Source organism: Sphaerodactylus townsendi, linkage group LG01 (assembly GCF_021028975.2).
Source record: "Sphaerodactylus townsendi isolate TG3544 linkage group LG01, MPM_Stown_v2.3, whole genome shotgun sequence".
NCBI lineage: Eukaryota > Metazoa > Chordata > Lepidosauria > Squamata > Sphaerodactylidae > Sphaerodactylus > Sphaerodactylus townsendi.
Window position 1 is genome coordinate 109,891,999 of NC_059425.1, and position 17,884 is coordinate 109,909,882.

Below are 17,884 nucleotides of genomic sequence, written 5' to 3' on the forward strand. Positions count from 1 at the left end.
TACCCTTGATCTCACTCCTCATATCTCATGGTACCCCTGCCATCCTCCCCACACCTTCCCCTCCCAGTTCCCCTGCTTGCCACCCCCCCCCACCTTCCACTCCCAGGGTGAAGGGAAGCATGAGGATGGGGGTTAGGAGGTGGATGCTGATTTTGCGGCAGGCCCTGCCCCTGGGCCAGCTCCATATCCTTGCTGGTGCCGGCGGGAGACACCACAAAAATGAGGGGGGCTGGTAGCATTGCCATGGTACCCCTGGGACATGCTCACGGCACCCCAGGGTACCACGGAACCCTGGTTGGGAATCGCTTCTGTAGACTGTAATCCTGTGGACAAACACCAAAGGAGGGGTAAAAACTGGAATTCCATCCCCATTTTTTTTTTACAAGGAACAGCTAGCACAGCTAATACAAACACTGTTATCACATCTTTTGTAATGAGAAATATATATTTGACGTGACACCATAAAATATACTGATGACATGTAAATTTGCCGTGAATTGCAAGGTAAATCCCTATTTCATAACAATCTTTCTTCAGGTATAAATAATACAGCCTTTAAAACAGGGCCTGACAAATCCCTGGTGCCAGGTTGCCGTGATGCTTAGAAATTTCATTATGGTACTGGATAGTTTCAGCAATGATTTTATTTTGGTGTCTTTCATGAGTTCTCTGTGGAAGTATGAAAGGTTCCATTTAATCACTTTTCCTTAGAACTGTATTAAGAAGCAGTATTGGCTGAGATTGAGCAAATAGACTGGCTGGATCCACTTATTTATCATTGTGCATGAGAAAGTTTTATTATTTGACGTAAAAATAAATGTGAATGAAGTTGACATGGTTTGTTTGTATGTAAATTTAACTTTGCACCATTCAGTAGTGGTGGAGATGGTGGATGAATTCATTTCTTAACCAGCTGCCAGGGGCGTAGCTACAGAAAATGGCGCCTGGGGCAAGCAGTGATATTGGCCCTACCACCCAACTCTGCTGCCCCAGCACGACCTCCACAGGGGGAGTCTGGGTGGGGGATGGAGCTTTTGACAGCAATAATGGAATTATGAGAAATTGTGGAGATGTTGGGCAAATATAGCTTTCTGTTGTGGTGATGACAATTAAGGTGATCCCTAAAATGAGCACAGGGGCCCCCCAAGGCTGTGTACTTTCACCACTTCTCTTCTCTCTGTATACCAATGACTGCATCTCAAATGATCCATCTGTTAAAATACTGAAATTTGCAGATGATACAACAGTGATTGGTCTCATTCGAGACAACGATGAAACCGCATACAGACGGGAGGTTGAACAACTAGCCTCGTGGTGCCACTGGAACAATCTAGAACTGAACACACTTAAAACCGTAGAAATGGTAGTAGATTTCAGGAGAAACCCTCCCATCCTACCTCCTCTCACAATACTAGACAACACAGTATCAACAGTAGAGACCTTTAAATTTCTAGGCTCCATCATATCTCATGACCTAAAATGGACACCTAATATCAAAAATGTCATTAAAAAAAGCACAACAAAGAATGTTCTTTCTGCGCCAACTCAGGAAGCTCAAACTGCCCAAGGAGCTGCTGATACAGTTCTACAGAGGAATCATTGAGTCTGTTATCTGCACCTCTATAACTGTGTGGTTTGGTTCTGCAACCCAACAAGATCGACACAGACTTCAGAGAATAATCAGAACTGCAGAAAAAACAATTGCTGCTAACCTGCCTTCCATTGAGGACCTGTATACTGCACGGGTCAAAAAAAGGGCTGTGAAAATATTTACTGACCCCTCGCATCCTGGACATAAACTGTTTCAACTCTTACCCTCTAAACGTCGCTACATAGCACTGCACACCAAGACAACTAGACATAAGAACAGTTTTTTCCCGAATGCCATCACTCTGTTAAACAAATAATTCCCTCGATAATGTCAAACTATTTATTATATATTTATTATATAATTACTGCACTACTTTTTCATCATTCCTATTACCCATCTCCTCCCAATTATGACTGTATGACTATAGCCTGTGCTGACATTTCATTTTATTTTATGATTTTACATTTTATGTTTTTATTACTATTGATTGTTTCCTGATTGCTTACTAGACCTATATGACAATCATTAAGTGCTGTACCTTATGATTCTTGACAAATGTATTTTCTTTTATGTACACTGAGAGCATATGCACCGGAGACAAATTCCTTGTGTGTCCAATCACACTTGGCCAATAAAGATTCTATTCTATTCTATTCTATTCATTTGTTCTTATATTACAATACTCCTGTCCCTGCTTTAATAAAGTATTTGAAAAACAGCCATTAGAAAATATGGTCATTCAGACAAATCCTGAAGGATGAAAAATTGACCTGGCTCCTAAATGCTTGAACTGGCTCTTACAACTAAAGAAAAGAAAGCGATACCCCAAAATATTTCAATGTTTCATTTATCTAATTTGTTGCAATCCTATGCCTGCTTATTGTGAACCTAAGGCTATTTTTCAATAAGCATGCTTCAAATTGGACCATTTGTGGAAGGCTAGAATTTGCCTAGCCTTCATGAAACCTCTTTCTGAGTTTCTGCAGGAGTCTGGGCAAGCCTTTTCACTGGAAGGAGGGAAAACCAGAACAGTTTCTCTGAGTGAGTTGAAGCAGAAAGACTCCTCTTTAGTTCTGCTCTGCTGTTGCACAAGAAATGCAACCACACAAGATGTAGGTTGGCAATACAATCACCAACTTTGGTAGAGGCTGATTAGAAGGAGGAAATATAAGAAGGAAACATAAGAAAAAGAAGAATTTGGATTTATATCCCCCTTTCTCTCCTGTAAGGAGACTCAAAGGGGCTTACAAACTTTCCCTATCTCTCCCCACAACAGACACCTTGTGAGGTAGGAGGGGCTGAGAGAGTTCTGAAGAACCGTGACTTGTCCAAGGTCACCCAGCTGGAATGTAGGAGTGGGGAAACAAATGCAGTTCACCAGATAAGAGCCCGCTACTCAGGTGGAGGAGAGGGGAACCAAATCTGGTTCTCCAGATTATAATCCACCTGCTCTTAACCACTATACCATGCTGGCTCTCTAGAGTAATTTATCATTCAAAGATGCAGCAGGCAGCCTCTGTGTAGGGTAGAATTTAATATTTTTTGTGACATATTAGCAATTCTGACAGTTTATTCAGTTTGGGAATTATTGCATTAAAGGTACATCCCACCCATTAGGGGTGGGGGATCTCCTGACCCCACAATCTTTGTCCATTGGTACTTCAGCAAATTTAAAAATTGCTGCCAACAATGGCATGACATCACTTCTAGGAAATTCTTGGAAGTGACATCACATTTATCTAGGAAAATGCTGGAAACTGTATGGTAAAACTAGAGAGGACATAGTGCTTCCTCCCCCCAAAATCAAGAAATTACACCAGTCCTCCCTAGGAATAACCAAAAACTCTATGGTTTTCCTATAGAGTTTCTGGTGATTCCTAGACAGGCATAGCTTCATGTCCAGATTTTCCTAGAAATGACGTCATAAATTGTTGATGACTGTCTCTTTTATGTCCCTGCCCCATCTTTCTGCTGGTTGGCAGGATGAGTCTTGCAACCCTATCTCTGTTTATCTTACCTAAGGCATTGCTTCCAAGCCCTATCAATCATTGACTCTGTTCTGAGTCCCTCCAGAGAGAACCTGCTAACATATTAGTGCACAGCCTGACAGCACTTTATAGCACTCAGAGAGGTGCTAGATGAATCCCAGAGGGGGCTAACATGTGTTTCCTGTCTAAGAAGATTTTCACACATTATGTGAGTTAAGGACAAGGAAAGGAGCAACAGCAGCAAGGCAGAAAAAGGGAAAAACTTGCCACATTTCATTTTTAAAGCCAAATGCTAAGGTAATCAGGCAGGTGTTATATGCCACCAGAGAATTCACTGAAACAATACAAGTTTTGATGGTAAACATTTCTTTCCATATGGGTTATCCACTAGTACAAATGTTTTTGCTGGTACTGGTAAGATTTACTGCTGGGTAAATTCCCTCTGCCACAACCTGAATCAGAATAGGTTCAGTGAATATTACTACTACCTACTACTACTACTACTACTACTACTACTACTACTACTAACAACAACAACAACAACAACAACAACAACAACAACAACAACAACAACAACAACAACAACAACAACAACAACAACAACAACAACAATGATTTTAAAGTAAATAACTTGAATTCAGCCTCTCTGCCACTCTGGGACCCTCCCTCGTTATGCTTCCACTGATGGCTTACTAGACATGGAACGAAGATGGGATATAAATTCCTCTCTGGCACCAAGTTCTGCTGTGAGCCCTTTAGCAACCCACTCTCCAGATCTTATCATTAAAGCAAGGAGAGTGGGCTGACGGTAGCCAGGAGAATCTGGATTGAGGACCAGAGTTTGTCTGTGGATTCTGGGAACCATGAGAAATGGTACTTCCCATTCTGCTGACTTCAATAGATGGAGGAGGAGGAGGCGTAGGAGGAGGAGTTTGGGTTTATACACTGCTTTTCTCAATCATAAGGAGTCTCAAAACGGCTTACAAAACTTCTTCCCTTCCTCTCCTCCCAACAGATCACTTGTGAGGTAGGTGGAGCTGTGATAGTTCTGAGAGAATTGTGATCAACCCAAGGTCACCCAGCAGACTTTATGTGCAGGAACAGGGAAACAAATCCAGTTCACCAGATAATAGTCTGCTGCTCTTAATTACTACACCATGCTGGCCCTCAGAGGCATACCAGTTGAAAATGGTGCCTAGGGACCGGCCTGGTCCAGCACCCCTGCTCCCCGTACCCCATCTACCACCACCAGGACCATGGGAGGTGTGGGGGGGGGGGCGCTGGAGCAGGCCAGGCCCTGGGTGTCATGTTCTCCTAGCTGGGCCAGGACTCTGCTGCAGGCCTACTGCTGGGCACCCCTTGGGGGCGGGCCAAGGCTGTCTGGCATTCTCCTGGGCTGTAGCAAGGCCCCGGGGAGGTGCATCACTGCCCCCTGCAGCCTCATTGAGTGGCCAACAGGGCCAGGTGGGGTCAGCAACTGTGGGGGCTGGCGACAACTGGGGTGCCTTCCCCGAGGCCTTGCCGGGGACTGGGAGAACGCGGCCAGACGGCCACGGCCTGGGGCGCTTTCCCGGAGAGGCCGGCAGGAAACATTGGTGCAAAACTGGTGAAAGCCTGCTTCATAAACAGTCAAGCATCTTTCAGGTTAAAGTGCCCTTGAAACATTGTGGCATGGATAAAAACAAGACAATCCTGTGTGTACTGTCCTGACCTCATTCGAGGAACAGCAGCGAATAAAAATATGATCAAGCAAATCAATTGCAAACAGAGCAGCTTTGCCGGACAATTATATTATGACGTTGCAAAGTTGGAATTCATTAAGAAATGTAATTGCGTTGCTCAGAGATTGAGCAAGGTCATGCGGAGTTCATTAGAAACAGTACATGACATCTCCATGGGCAAGTCGGGAAGTGAGACGGGGGGGGGGGGGCTGGGTTCCTTCTCTTAACACTTTAGTTCTTCAAACAGGTTATTGAGAGGCTGTGTGCAGTGAAAAGGACGAGGAAGAGGGCTAGAATGCAGTGGAGGAAGACTTGGTATGAATTGCATAAGACGTGGGTTTTAGTTTATTGTTAAGCATACTGAGTGGTGGTGATAGCAGTAATTTAAAAAGTTACTTTTCTGCCACCTTGCGCTTCTAGACAATGTAGCTGAAAGGAGCTGTTCTGGGTGCTAGAAGCTGTTGGGATTTGGCTTGCAGGATGAGGTGACCTGCTATAACCATTTTGTCTGTTACTTTGCAGAAAAAAATCTCTTGTATCCATACCGACTTGGACTCTACATGGGTACTGACAGGGCCAGACGATACCAGGGTGTTTGGGATACTTTCCATTCTTGAGTAAGGTGATTGTATGAGTGGTGGTTGGATAACTTCAAACATTCCTGACTTAAGTAGATTGCTTGGATCCTTTCCAAGCTAGTTTTAGTTCTGGTTAAGGGACTAAAACAGTCTTGACCACCCTTTTATCAGTGGCTTTCAGTTGCATCAATCATGTTATCCTGGGGGACTGCCTTTGGGCTCTGGGACTTGGAGGCACCATTTTTGCAGTGGTTCTGGTCCTACCTGGAGGGTAGGTTTCAGCAGATGGTGCTTGAGGACTGCTGCTCTGCACCTTTGGCTTTGGCCTGTGAAGTCCTGCAAAGTTCCATCAAGTCCCCTCTGCTTTTCAACTTCTACATAAAATCACTGGGCGAGGTCTTCTGGAGATTTGGGCTGAGTTGTCATCAATCTGTGGACAACCCTCAGCTGCACCTTGAGCTTTCAGCCGGTCTCAGGGTGTATGTGGAACCCCTGAACTGGTGTCTGAATGCTGCTTTGGAGTGGATGTAGGCTAATAAACTGAAGCTTCATCCCAACAGAAGGTCTCACCTGGGACTTAAGGTGTCACCTGTTCTGGGTGGAGTTACACTACCTTTTAAGGACTAGGTCTGTAGTTCAGAGGTGCCCTTGGACCAAGCGTACTGCTGAGTAAACTGGAGTCTGGTTGTAGCCATGAGTAGCTTTTACCAGCTTTAGTTAGCCTGCTGCAGCCTTTCTTGGCCAGAAAAGAACTTACCACTGTGATGTGTGTCCTGTATCAGATTTCTGCTATGCATTCTTTGTGAGAGTCCCCTTGAAAAGTGTTCAGAAGTTTCAAATGCTATAGACCGCTGCAGCCAAGATGTTAACTGGAGTGGGTCATAGGGATTGTATTATTCTAGACTTGATCCATCTACATTGGCTCCCAGTCTGTTTCCAGGAGCAATTCAAGGTAGTGATGTTGACCTTTAAAACCGTATATAGCTTGGCATCATATGTATCTTGGCACCAGCAAACTTAAAGGACCATCTACACCTTTATGAACCAACTGCTATGGTCATCTTTGGAGGCTCTGCTTCAGATGCCCTCATCTTCTGAATTAGGTGTAACCCAGGAGAAGGTCATCTCAGTCAGAACTCTTTCCTTCGAGAGACTGTCCTGTCCTCTTTTGTTGCTATCTTCTGCCAGCACGTGAAAACTTGTTTTGTGTCTGGCATTCCCTGAGTAATCCTTGCTTCTTGTCCTATGTTTTAAGTGCCATGTTTATTGCATGTGTATTTTAATGTGGTTGTAAGTGTTATAATGATGTGCTTTTGTTTGGTTTTTAATGGTTTTTGCAATCCTTTTTTATTATGTATCTTTTTGGTTTGTTAGCCGCCATGTCTAATTGATTAGGGCATATAAGTTTTGTAAATAAATACATAATATATGAATGTATCAGCTTTCAGTTAAGAGTACATTATCTGTTGTCTACTTTGGTGGCAGCAACTCTTGAAGGGTTCTTAAAAACGGGTGGCAGAAATTGAACCTGTGATGTTGTGTGTGTCTGAAGCATGTCTGTTATTGAACTGCCATCCATCCATCCATCCATCCATCCATCCATCCATCCATCCATCCATCCATCCATCCATCCATCCATCCATCCATCCATCCATCCATCCATCCATCCATCCATCCATCCATCCATCCATCCATCCATCCATCTGTGATCAGACATCTTGTCATAGTATGGAAAAGGATCCTAATAATGACTTGGATATTACAGTTATGTGAGAGGAAGGAGCTTACAGTGGGTGGGATGTTTCCTCACCTTCCCCTTTTCATTGTAACACCTACCAATGTGCCAGTTCTTCCTACCCAAGGGACAGCTATTCCCAATAGTGCCTTTTTAAAGAGTTGGATTCATATCCCCCTTTTCTGTCCTATAGAAGACTCAAAGGGACTTACAAACTCCTTTCCCTTCCCCCTCACAACAAACACTCTGTGAGGTGGGACTGAGAGAGCTCAGAAGAACTCTGACTACCCCAGGGTCACCCAGCTAGCGTGTATTGGAGTGCACAGGCTAATCGGAATTCCCCAGCTAAGCCTCCACAGCTCAGGCGGCAGAGCGGGAAATCAAACCTGCTTCCTCCAGATTAGAGTACACCTGCTCTCAACCACTCTGCCACTGCTGCTCCTAAGTGTTTTGAGTGTTGAGAAGAGCTGCTGATGGCAGAGGAAAGAGATACCACTCAAGTTCCTCCTGTTTGCCCAGCCATGGTGTCCAGTGTGGTAATTCTGATGACAGGGTAAGAATGATGCATTTCTGAGGTGATTTGACACAGAATGCATTTAGCCTTGTCGATAAATATTCCTTCGTCGTCTTAAGATTGTTTCTGAATTTTTCTATCTCCACTCCAGGAAGGATTGATGCTTTCCATTTTGCCCAAGCATGTAGCTGATGAAATGCTGAAAGATATGAAGAAGGATGCAAGCCAAAAAGAGATGCAGCAGTTTAACACCATGTACATGTACCGCCACGAGAATGTCAGGTAACACGTGTGGCTTCTTATGGGAGGGAGATTTACACAGGGGCTGCCACTACCAAGAGAGTTTTGGGCTTTGGCAGATTTTGCTTTATGAGATGGCAGGATGTGAAGAACAGAGCACCAGTGGCAGAGCCCCCTGAACCCTGGAGGGGCTGTAGCTCAGTGGGAGACCATCTGCGTTGTCTTGAGAAGGTCACAATCTCAATCAGTGGCAGTTTCATTTACCGCATATACTCGCGTATAAGTTGACTTTTTCAGCACATTTTTTGTGCCAAAAAAGCCCTCCTCGACTTATACGCGAGCCACCCGCCGCTGCCCCCACCGCCGTCACCCGTCATCTCCCTCACTCACTTACTCATCTTTTCCTTTCCCCTGCAGGCTCCGAGGCTTGGCTTCAGGGAAGCTGCTGCTCGGGCAGGGTGTCTCTATGATTTTCTTAAAAGGGCAATGCTCCAAAGATTGCTTAAGCACCCTAGACTTATACACGAGTCAATACATTTCCCCAGTTTTTGGTGGTAAAATTAGGTGCCTCGACTTATACACGGGTCGACTTATACACGAGTATATACGGTAGAAGGATTGGGTTGCAGATGATGTGCAGGACCTCTTTCTGTCCCAGAGAGCTGCTGCCAATCAGACTAGAGTAGACGATACTGACCTAGATGAACCAAGCTTCTTGCTCAGTAAAGGTCAGCTTCATGCGTCACAGAATTTACAAAAAGGGAAGTGCGGATTAAAAGTGCTGATGGCCCAAGGTTACTAAATGAGCTTACACGGAAGATGAAGAATTGGTTTTTACACCCCGCTTTTCTCTACTGCAAAGAGTCATGAAGCAGCTTACAATTGCCCCTCCCCCTTCAAGTTTGTTTCGATATGCTGCCCTTCCCCTCACAGGCTTAGGGTGGCTTCCAGCATTTTATATTTTATATAAAACAATAACATCAATTTAAAACATTTAGAACAATATATGAACCCCTTTCAACCATTGGTAGTGGCAGTTCATTAAAATACAATACTGAAACCTACTGAAGGGAAGAGGGTGGAAGAAGATGGAAGATGGAAAAGGGGGAGGCTGAGAGGGGGGAAAACTGTAGCTGCCTCAGCTGTATGCCTGGTGGAACAACTCTGTTTTGTAAGCCCTGCAGAACTGTATTAGGTCCCATAGGGCCTGGGTCTCACTGGGCAGAATGTTCCACCAGCTTGGGGCCAAGACCGAAAAGCCCTGGTCCTGGTTCAGGCAAGTCGGACATCTTTTGGGCCAGGGACCACCAGCAGATTTTCCTTCACGGAGCATAGCTATCTTCAGGGGGTATACAACAGGCACCTTGAGGGTAGGTGGGGCTGAGAGAATTCTGAGAGAACTGTGACTATCCCAAGGTCATTTAGTAGGCTTCATGTGGAGGGTTGGGGAAAACAAACCCGGTTTTTCAGATTAGAGTCTGCCACTCATGTGGAAGAATGGTGGATCAAACCCGGTTCCTCCAGATTAGAGTCCACTGCTCTTAACCACTACACCTCACTGACTCTTACAGTAGAGATGGGCCTTAAATATATGATCCTGAACTCACGGTCATAATTATTTATTTAGAAAATGTATATGATACCTCTCCAGAGACCCAGTTCACAGCTTGGATAATAATATAATAACCATTAAAAACACCTTTGAAAAAATAAAGCCATTGACCAACAAAGTCTTAAGTTGCCTTGTCTTCTTAAGTTTATAGATCTAGAGTAGATTATGCAAAAGTGATAAGTGCTAGAAACTCACCATGGCAGAAAAGGTCCTTAGAACGATGTTTTTACATTAGATAGCTCATATCATGCCTTAGCAAATAAATAATAGTTGGAAAGATATCGTTTATTTCACCGTGATGTTTAGGTTTAAGGATTATTTTAGGAATGAGAGACCTGGATTTAAATGCCCATTCAGTTGTGAAAGTCACTGGAAAAACCTGGGCCAGTCAGTCTCTTTCAACCCTCACAGAGTTGTTGTGAAATGGTGAGGGGGAAGAGAATTGGGTGAACCACATGCCCATTGGAATAAAAATGATAGACTGAACGTAAGTATAATAGCTTCTCTGCTGCATCCATTTGGTTGTTTATTTTCTCTGCTCTCTCATGGCTTTCTTTTCTTCCCAGTATCCTCTTCGCCGACATTGTTGGTTTCACACAGCTGTCGTCCTCATGCAGCGCCCAAGAACTGGTTAAGCTTCTGAACGAGCTCTTTGCTCGCTTCGATAAACTAGCAGCAGTAAGTGTGTTGGTTGACCCATTCGTTGCCTTGACATTCCTTGATGAGTTGCCATGTTGGATATTTCTAGAGCTGGACTTCTCCAATATGAAGAACCAGTGGGGACTATTTAAAATCCATATTTTATGACTCATGCTAGATATGAATCAACTATGACAAATACAGAAGCAAGAGTTCTCCCTGCTATCCTCTGGTGTACCTCATATGGTTCTACCGAGGATCGTTTCAATCCTGTTTAAACTCATGTGATAATCCTTTTATGGCGGCAACATTATCTTGCTGGGATGCATTAAAAAATTACTGAGTCCTGAAATGTCATTGTTCACTTCCTTTGTATTTAATCAAGGCCTTGTTCTGTTGGGAAATAAACACTGTTGGATTATGCTTGAGTTAGTAAAATTCATGGACATAATTCAGAGAGGAAACTGCTTGTCTTGAGACTCTAAATGAATGAGAGCATTTTCCAGTTCCAAGATTTCCAACTGAGAGACTTTTGGTGTGATCCTAAGCAGTGTTACACCCTCCAAAGTCCAGTGAAGTCAGTGGGCTTAAATGGGTGTACCTCTGCTTGGGTAGCCCTAAAATATAAATCAACTAGATTTGGAACTACTGTAACAAATGCCAAAACAGCCAAGGGCCTTTTGTCAAGACTGTGTCCTTGTTTACAGTGAGATATAAATTAGATTAAATGGAAAGAATAGTTAATAAGGGTGTTGCAGGAAGATGTGCATCTGAGATTTCACAAACGATTCACAAACTTCTGCCTCTCTTAATCTTACATTAGAAAATCGCCCCAAATTTGCTAGTACATAGCTCCTTATGGATTTAATATTTAACCTAAAGTCGTTGATTTTCCAATAAATATATTTGCTCCAGAAGCTCAGTTTTTTTAAGGGAAGGCTTTTATATTGTCAGGTTGCCAACAAATTATGAAATAGTGTCTATTCTTCAGGATTTAGCTTAATATGGAGTTTAAACAGCAATTACAATTTACCAAATGGCATAATAATTTCTCTGAGGAAATTTGGGAAATGGCCAAACTGGTAGAATTACCTGAGTTGTACAAATAGAAGGGAGGAGAAAGGACAATCTTTTGCATTGATTCGGTTATTCTTGCAAACTATCACCAAACAAGTTTTCAATGTGAAAATGTCTTCACAGTATCATTTTGATAGATTCGTGTTGAATTTGCCTTTTAAAAGATCTTTTGTTTTTGAACTACATGCCTTTCGTATTGTACGCAGAAATGTTCCTTATACAGAAACGCCCCTCATGCAAGATGTGTTAGTAACTGTAATGTATAAAATGGAAGAAGAAAGCACAAACATTGAACATTAAATTAACTTATTTAACACGTTTGTATTGTTGCCTTTCCACCCAATTAGAGCCCTTAAGGGGGACATTATTAAAATGGTCGTGTGTGGGGAGGCAAGCCACGCAGCAGCAGTTAGAAAGGACCTAATCAAATTTGTGTTTATTTATTTATTTACTTCATTTGTACTTTGTGCCATCTCGGGGACCCTGAAGGGGTGAGGACCCCAGTGAGGACCCAAAGCAGCTCACACTGTTCTCCTCTCTGCCATTTTATCCTCACAACAATAACCCTGTGAGGTAAGTTAGGTGCAGAGTGTGTAACTGGCCCAAGGTCAGTTTAGAAGTTTCCGTGGCAGACTGGGGATTGGGGATTTGAGCCAGGGCCTCCCAGATCCTAGTTCAGTACTATAACAACACACCACACTGTCACAATACATCCAACTTGGCCCAGTTGAGCTCCAGTTCCTGGAACCATTTCCACACTTACAGAGGCCAAATTTGAATCAGGAACAGGACATTCAGGGAGAGAGAAGAAGAAGAGTTGGATTTATATCCCCCCTTTCTCTCCTGTAGGAGACTCAAAGGGACTTACAAACTCCTTGCCCTTCCCGCCTCACAACAAACACCCTGTGAGGTAGGTGGGGCTGAGAGAACTCTGAAGAGCTGTGACTAGCCCAAGGTCACCCAGCTGGCGTGTGTGGCAGTGCACAGGCTAATCTGAATTCCCCAGATAAGCCTCCACAGCTCAGGTGGCAGAGCGGGGAATCAAACCCGGTTCCTCCAGATTAGAGTACACCTGCTCTTAACCATTACGCCACTGCTGCTCCTTAGGACTTAGGAGTTTTCCCCAACACCATTTTCCCACCCTTACCAGCCCTGGGCAGCAACTGTTTGCTCTGCTGGGGGACGTTTTTTGTGTATACCACAGAAGGAGGAAGGGTTCAAATCTCTCTTGCTGTGCCCTGTTGTCCCAGTGCTTGGGAACTGGGACTGGGGTGAACATGTGGAAGTCGCAAGGCCCTGTAATATGTGATTTGGACTTAATTTACTAGATCACTGAAAGGTTCAGGGTAGCTTGTCCTGTGTTGACTTGGCATCCCTAAAAGTGAACTTTCCATTTTTTGAATCCTCCACTCCTTTCAGAGGTTCCATCAGCTCCGTATCAAGATTCTGGGAGACTGCTATTACTGCATCTGTGGGCTGCCGGACTATCGCGAGGACCACGCCGTGTGCTCCATCCTCATGGGTCTTGCCATGGTGGAGGCTATTTCGTAAGCGTTTTCTCCATCTCCGTGTGTGTCCATTATTCTGTGTGTTTTGTTGTTTGTCCGTGACTTGTCTATGATAAAGAAAAATAGCTCTTATTTAGACACACACACACACCCCAGGCATAATTTTGTGATAGGTTCTCTAATACTTGGGCTAGTACTTGGAGGGGAATGGAAGTGGCAAAGCACCTCTGCTCCTCATTTGCCTTGAAAGCTCATTGCTGGGGTCTCCGTAAGTTGATGGCACTTGACATGTAACCCAAGGTTTGGCTGATTAACCTACTGCACAGAAATGTCATACAGACAAGAAACCCGCTAAAGGATTACTGTGCTTCAGACACCTTCAGGCAGGCCTTTTTTTCCACTCTGCCCACAACAAGCACAATATATTTTACGTAACCCCAGTGATTGATTCGTCTTCTAAGGGTTAATGGTTTAAAATCCTTTCCTCCAAAGCACGACTGGTTTTGAAGTGCAGACTGTGGTGGGTGGTGATGTCTTTTAATGGAGAATCCTGCCTTTCTCCCAGTCTCCTATCTACCCACAGAGTTAAAACCAAACAATATGTCTTCAGCTAATTAGCCCTCCAGTTTTCTGGGCAAGAATCAATGTTGAGCTGTAGTCTCAGAGATGGAAAATTTTGGCCCTGAAGTAAGCTGTTTATGGAAAATTACTAGGGGGATAGCAACAAAAGCCAGATTGCCAGCTGCATTATACTAACAAAGAGCTATAGTTCCAGTTACAGAGCTGCAAGAGGAGAGAAGGAGGCTGGTCCCTGGGTTTCTCTGTCTTGGAGAGATGGTCACAGCTTCAAGAAAGAAGCATCGCTTCCCATCTCTAAACAGAAACATAGAAACACTGTCTGTACTCTGATGTTGGAGTAAACGTAGCCCATCAGGCACCTTTGCATGCATTAATTATTTTGTTAATCAGTTACTTTAATCATTTTCGTTAGTCACCTCCTTAGACAATAACTTTGTCATTTACATCCTGCTCTTTCCCTACTCAGGATAGCTGACAGCTCTCAAAGATTGTGCTCCTGCCTTATCCATACACCTGCATTAGGTTGATCATTGGGTGTTGTTGTAGAAGGGAGACCTGAAAGCCAGGCAGGTCTAAATTAAGGTTGTTCCATGGTGTGAGGTGTGCGCCCACATCCACATAGAAAACAGGCATATAGAGAGGTCAAGATGGCAGAAAAGTCTGAAAAATAGCTGTCACAGTGAGGAGTGCATCATCATTGCTCCCCGAAATCATTAAAGTACTATATGCTGAAATTTGGAAGTTAGTGTACATGTAGTCCCTTATAACGAAGGAACATTTTAACCGCTCTTGCTTTAAATTTGGGTCATGAAGCATAGCCAGCTCCCTAGTTAAGTTCTAAGCCAAGACCCAGTTCAGACCAAATGTTGAAGGGTGAGAATTCTGTTGTCTGTTGACATAGGCAAACCAGGCTTTGATTTAGGAAAGGAGCATTTGCAGTTGTTAGCTAGGAGAGCAAGTCTGAACACATCACAATGGTCTCAGGCATCTCCATTTGCACACGTTAATAGTCCCTGAATTGGCGAGGGGAAATTTTCCAGGAACAAAACTATGTTGTATAGGTTATAGGTAACCATGCCAGCAATGCAGTGCCCTGATGCCAAGTAGCCCTGGTATGGAAGTTTTCAGTACTTGTCCCACAAGATACTTTTGTCCAAATATCACCCAAGCAATGTAAGATTTAGACACACAGTAGTATTGACCAATAGACCATCTTTCCTAGTGTTGCATACTCTTAACTGGCAGCATCATGTCAACTCTCAGAAAGAATTTTTCCTCAGATCCATTGCCTAAATTCCATACGCCTCAGGTCATATAAAAAGTAACTTTTGAAGCATACACACAAAAAAAACCTTTGAAGCATACACACAAAAAAAGCAATTTCCTGTCAGGTTCTGAGTCTTTTCCTATTAACTGCCATGGTCCTTTAAAAGCTGTGTTGTGTGCTTTAAGCTGCATAGGCAATACTACCAAAATGTTCAGATTTTTACATAACAAATCGCTTCTCAAGAGGTAGAATGAGCATTGTTATTGATTTCCCCTTCCTCTGCAGCTATGTGCGAGAGAAGACCAAAACAGACGTGGACATGCGTGTGGGCGTACACAGTGGCACCGTCCTGGGAGGAGTCTTGGGACAGAAGCGCTGGCAGTATGACGTGTGGTCCACAGATGTGACAGTGGCTAATAAGATGGAAGCTGGTGGCATCCCAGGGTAAGTTTTTCCTTTGGCCCTGGGTTTTTTCACTGTTCTCTTTCTGGGCATTGTTCTCTTTCTCTGTCCCAGGATTATCATGAGCATGTCTGAAGTTGGCTTCCGACTGGTTTCACGGACAGAGTTGAGGGTTGCTACCTCTTTGTGATTTTCATACACCTCGTATGATGAAGCATCATCCATAAAAAGTGGAAAGCTGTGGACCGAGTTTGTAAATATGTGTCTTGGAAGGGTGATTGTTTACCTGAACACAAAAGCCACATTTGGATGAGTGTCTGGAGGTAGCAAAGATCAAGAGCAAGTAAAATATATTTATGTAATTTGTTCATTTCAAGTTGTTTTACCAAGAAGTAATGTGTAGTGTGGCCTAAAAGTAGGTCTCAGCGCTCTCTCAGGAAGATCATGAGACCAGGAGGGAGCACAAAATGGACCAGTTCAGCCATTTTAGTTTTCGTTCTCCCTTCTTGCTCCCAAACATGAGTTTTTACGTGTTCAGATTTTTACGTGCTCAGATTACAAATATTAAGAGTCAGTATCTTTAAGATTTTATTTTGCCTTTGGTTTTATGACAAGTAAGCAGATTGCACAATAAAGGACTGAATTATACTGGTTGTGGTGGGCCACACAGCCCAGAAAACTCACCACAACCAGTTGAATCCGTCTGCAAAAGCCTTCGGCAATAGACTGAATTATAGTTTTCTAAAAGAATAAAACAATCTTTTCCAGCTGAGCAAATCCACAGCGGCCCAATCAGAAGGGACCCATCAGATTATGGTAAGAGTCAGTTAGTAGACAGCTAATCCACTTTCAAAAGTGATGGGAGAATCACTGAAGGAAGATAAGGATTTATTTCAAGAAGGGACTGTCATGATATATAAAAAAAGAAAGGTTCACAAAAGGTTCATCTTTTGGTCAGCAGAAGTTTGCCAACAGAGGCCGGAGACAATCAGTGTAGGGCGAAGTAGCAACAGTTGACTTTTAACATGATTGGTGAGTTCAACTGTGACTCTAGACCAATGAGAGGCTGTTGCCGGGGCAGGGGAAAAGTATCCTTGTTGGATGTATAAAAGGCAATGCATTGTATATGAAGAGTTCAGTGTGAGCCTGTTCAGAGTGTTGAGTTCAGTGTGTGTTCAACTTTGTTCTTGCTGAAGAATTCTGTATAGTTTTATAGTCGTGTATAGAATAGACTTGTGTAACCTTGCAACTACTGAAGAAAAACCTTCTTATGGAAAGAACATCTTGCGTGGAGAGTATTCTTTTCCAAGAATGGTAGGAGGCTGCAGTGAGTGCAAGAAGACTACTAGACCTTCTCATCTTGCCAGAGTAGCTTCGCTTTAAACTCTGCTGATAGAGACTGCCTGAATGTTGCACGTAGGGACCTAATAAGAAGGCCACTTGGAAGAGCAATTGCTTCTGGTGTTGGGGATTGCCCACACAACTGTGTTTCCTCTTGTCTCCTGGCAGCTATGACAAAGTACAAATCCATTAGAGCATGCATGGTCTCATCAGCTGTCAAAAAGAAAGCTGCAGGGCAAAGATCAAGCAAACGAGTAAAGCACAGTCAGCCAGGAAGCAAAGGAAGCTAATAAATGTGCATACTTCTAAGCTCACCAAAGCCAGGAATGTCGGTATGCATGATTCTGGGCAGCAGGGCTTGACTATTAATAACAATAACCGTGCTTGTTTGAGAAGTGAGGATGCCACACCCAAACCCCTACATTTTGAAGCGTCGGACAACCATAGTTTTCAGGGAAGGCCAGATTTAATGGGAATCTGATTCCAGAATCTGAACATAAAGGTTTGAGATCAAAATAATGGAGCATATTTGCGGGAGTGAGACTTTTTGAATTTCTTCTTTTATCAATATCTGTGATGCTTCACACCATAAACAAATTGAGAAAGGTCTCTTTACAAGCCTTTGTCTAAATTTTGATGTAGGGCAGTGATGGCGAACCTTTTTGAGACCAAGTGCCCAAACTGCTACCCAAAACCCGCTTATTTATCGCAAAGTGCCAACATGGCAATTTAACCTGAATACTGAGGTTTTAGTTTAGAAAAAATGGTTGGCTCTGAGGCGTGTGTTACTCGGGAGTAAGCTTGGTGGTAGTCGTTGGCTTTGCTTTGAAGCAACCATGCAACTCTTCGAACAGCTGAATCACGACCCATTTACTCAGGTTTACTCAGAAGCAAGCCACATTGCCAGCAACCGAGCTTACTCCTAGGTAAAGGATCGCGCTTTAGTTCTTTGCATGAAAATCAGTGGGGTTTAACAGTGCTTAACAGGGTTACCTATACTGCTTCCCCAAAACTAGGTCTTAGGTTTAATGCTAATAATCGAGCCCAGTGGCCCAGGACAGCCTAGATGTGTATGTGGGGGGGGGGGGGGGG

At 43.6% G+C, this 17,884-nt stretch overlaps 1 protein-coding gene across 1 annotated transcript in view; it reads left to right on the top strand.

The window, feature by feature from the left end:
• The window catches only part of LOC125437654 (adenylate cyclase type 3-like), a 39,179-nt gene extending 23,538 nt beyond the window's left edge, over positions 1 to 15,641 (top strand). The window contains exons 2-6 of the mRNA XM_048505464.1: positions 8,279 to 8,409; positions 10,546 to 10,657; positions 13,115 to 13,242; positions 15,335 to 15,493; positions 15,566 to 15,641. Of these exons, the coding sequence (XP_048361421.1) occupies positions 8,279 to 8,409; positions 10,546 to 10,657; positions 13,115 to 13,242; positions 15,335 to 15,493; positions 15,566 to 15,641 (606 nt within the window). The remainder of the gene's footprint in view (positions 1 to 8,278; positions 8,410 to 10,545; positions 10,658 to 13,114; positions 13,243 to 15,334; positions 15,494 to 15,565) is intronic.
• The last annotated feature ends 2,243 nt before the right edge of the window (positions 15,642 to 17,884 follow it).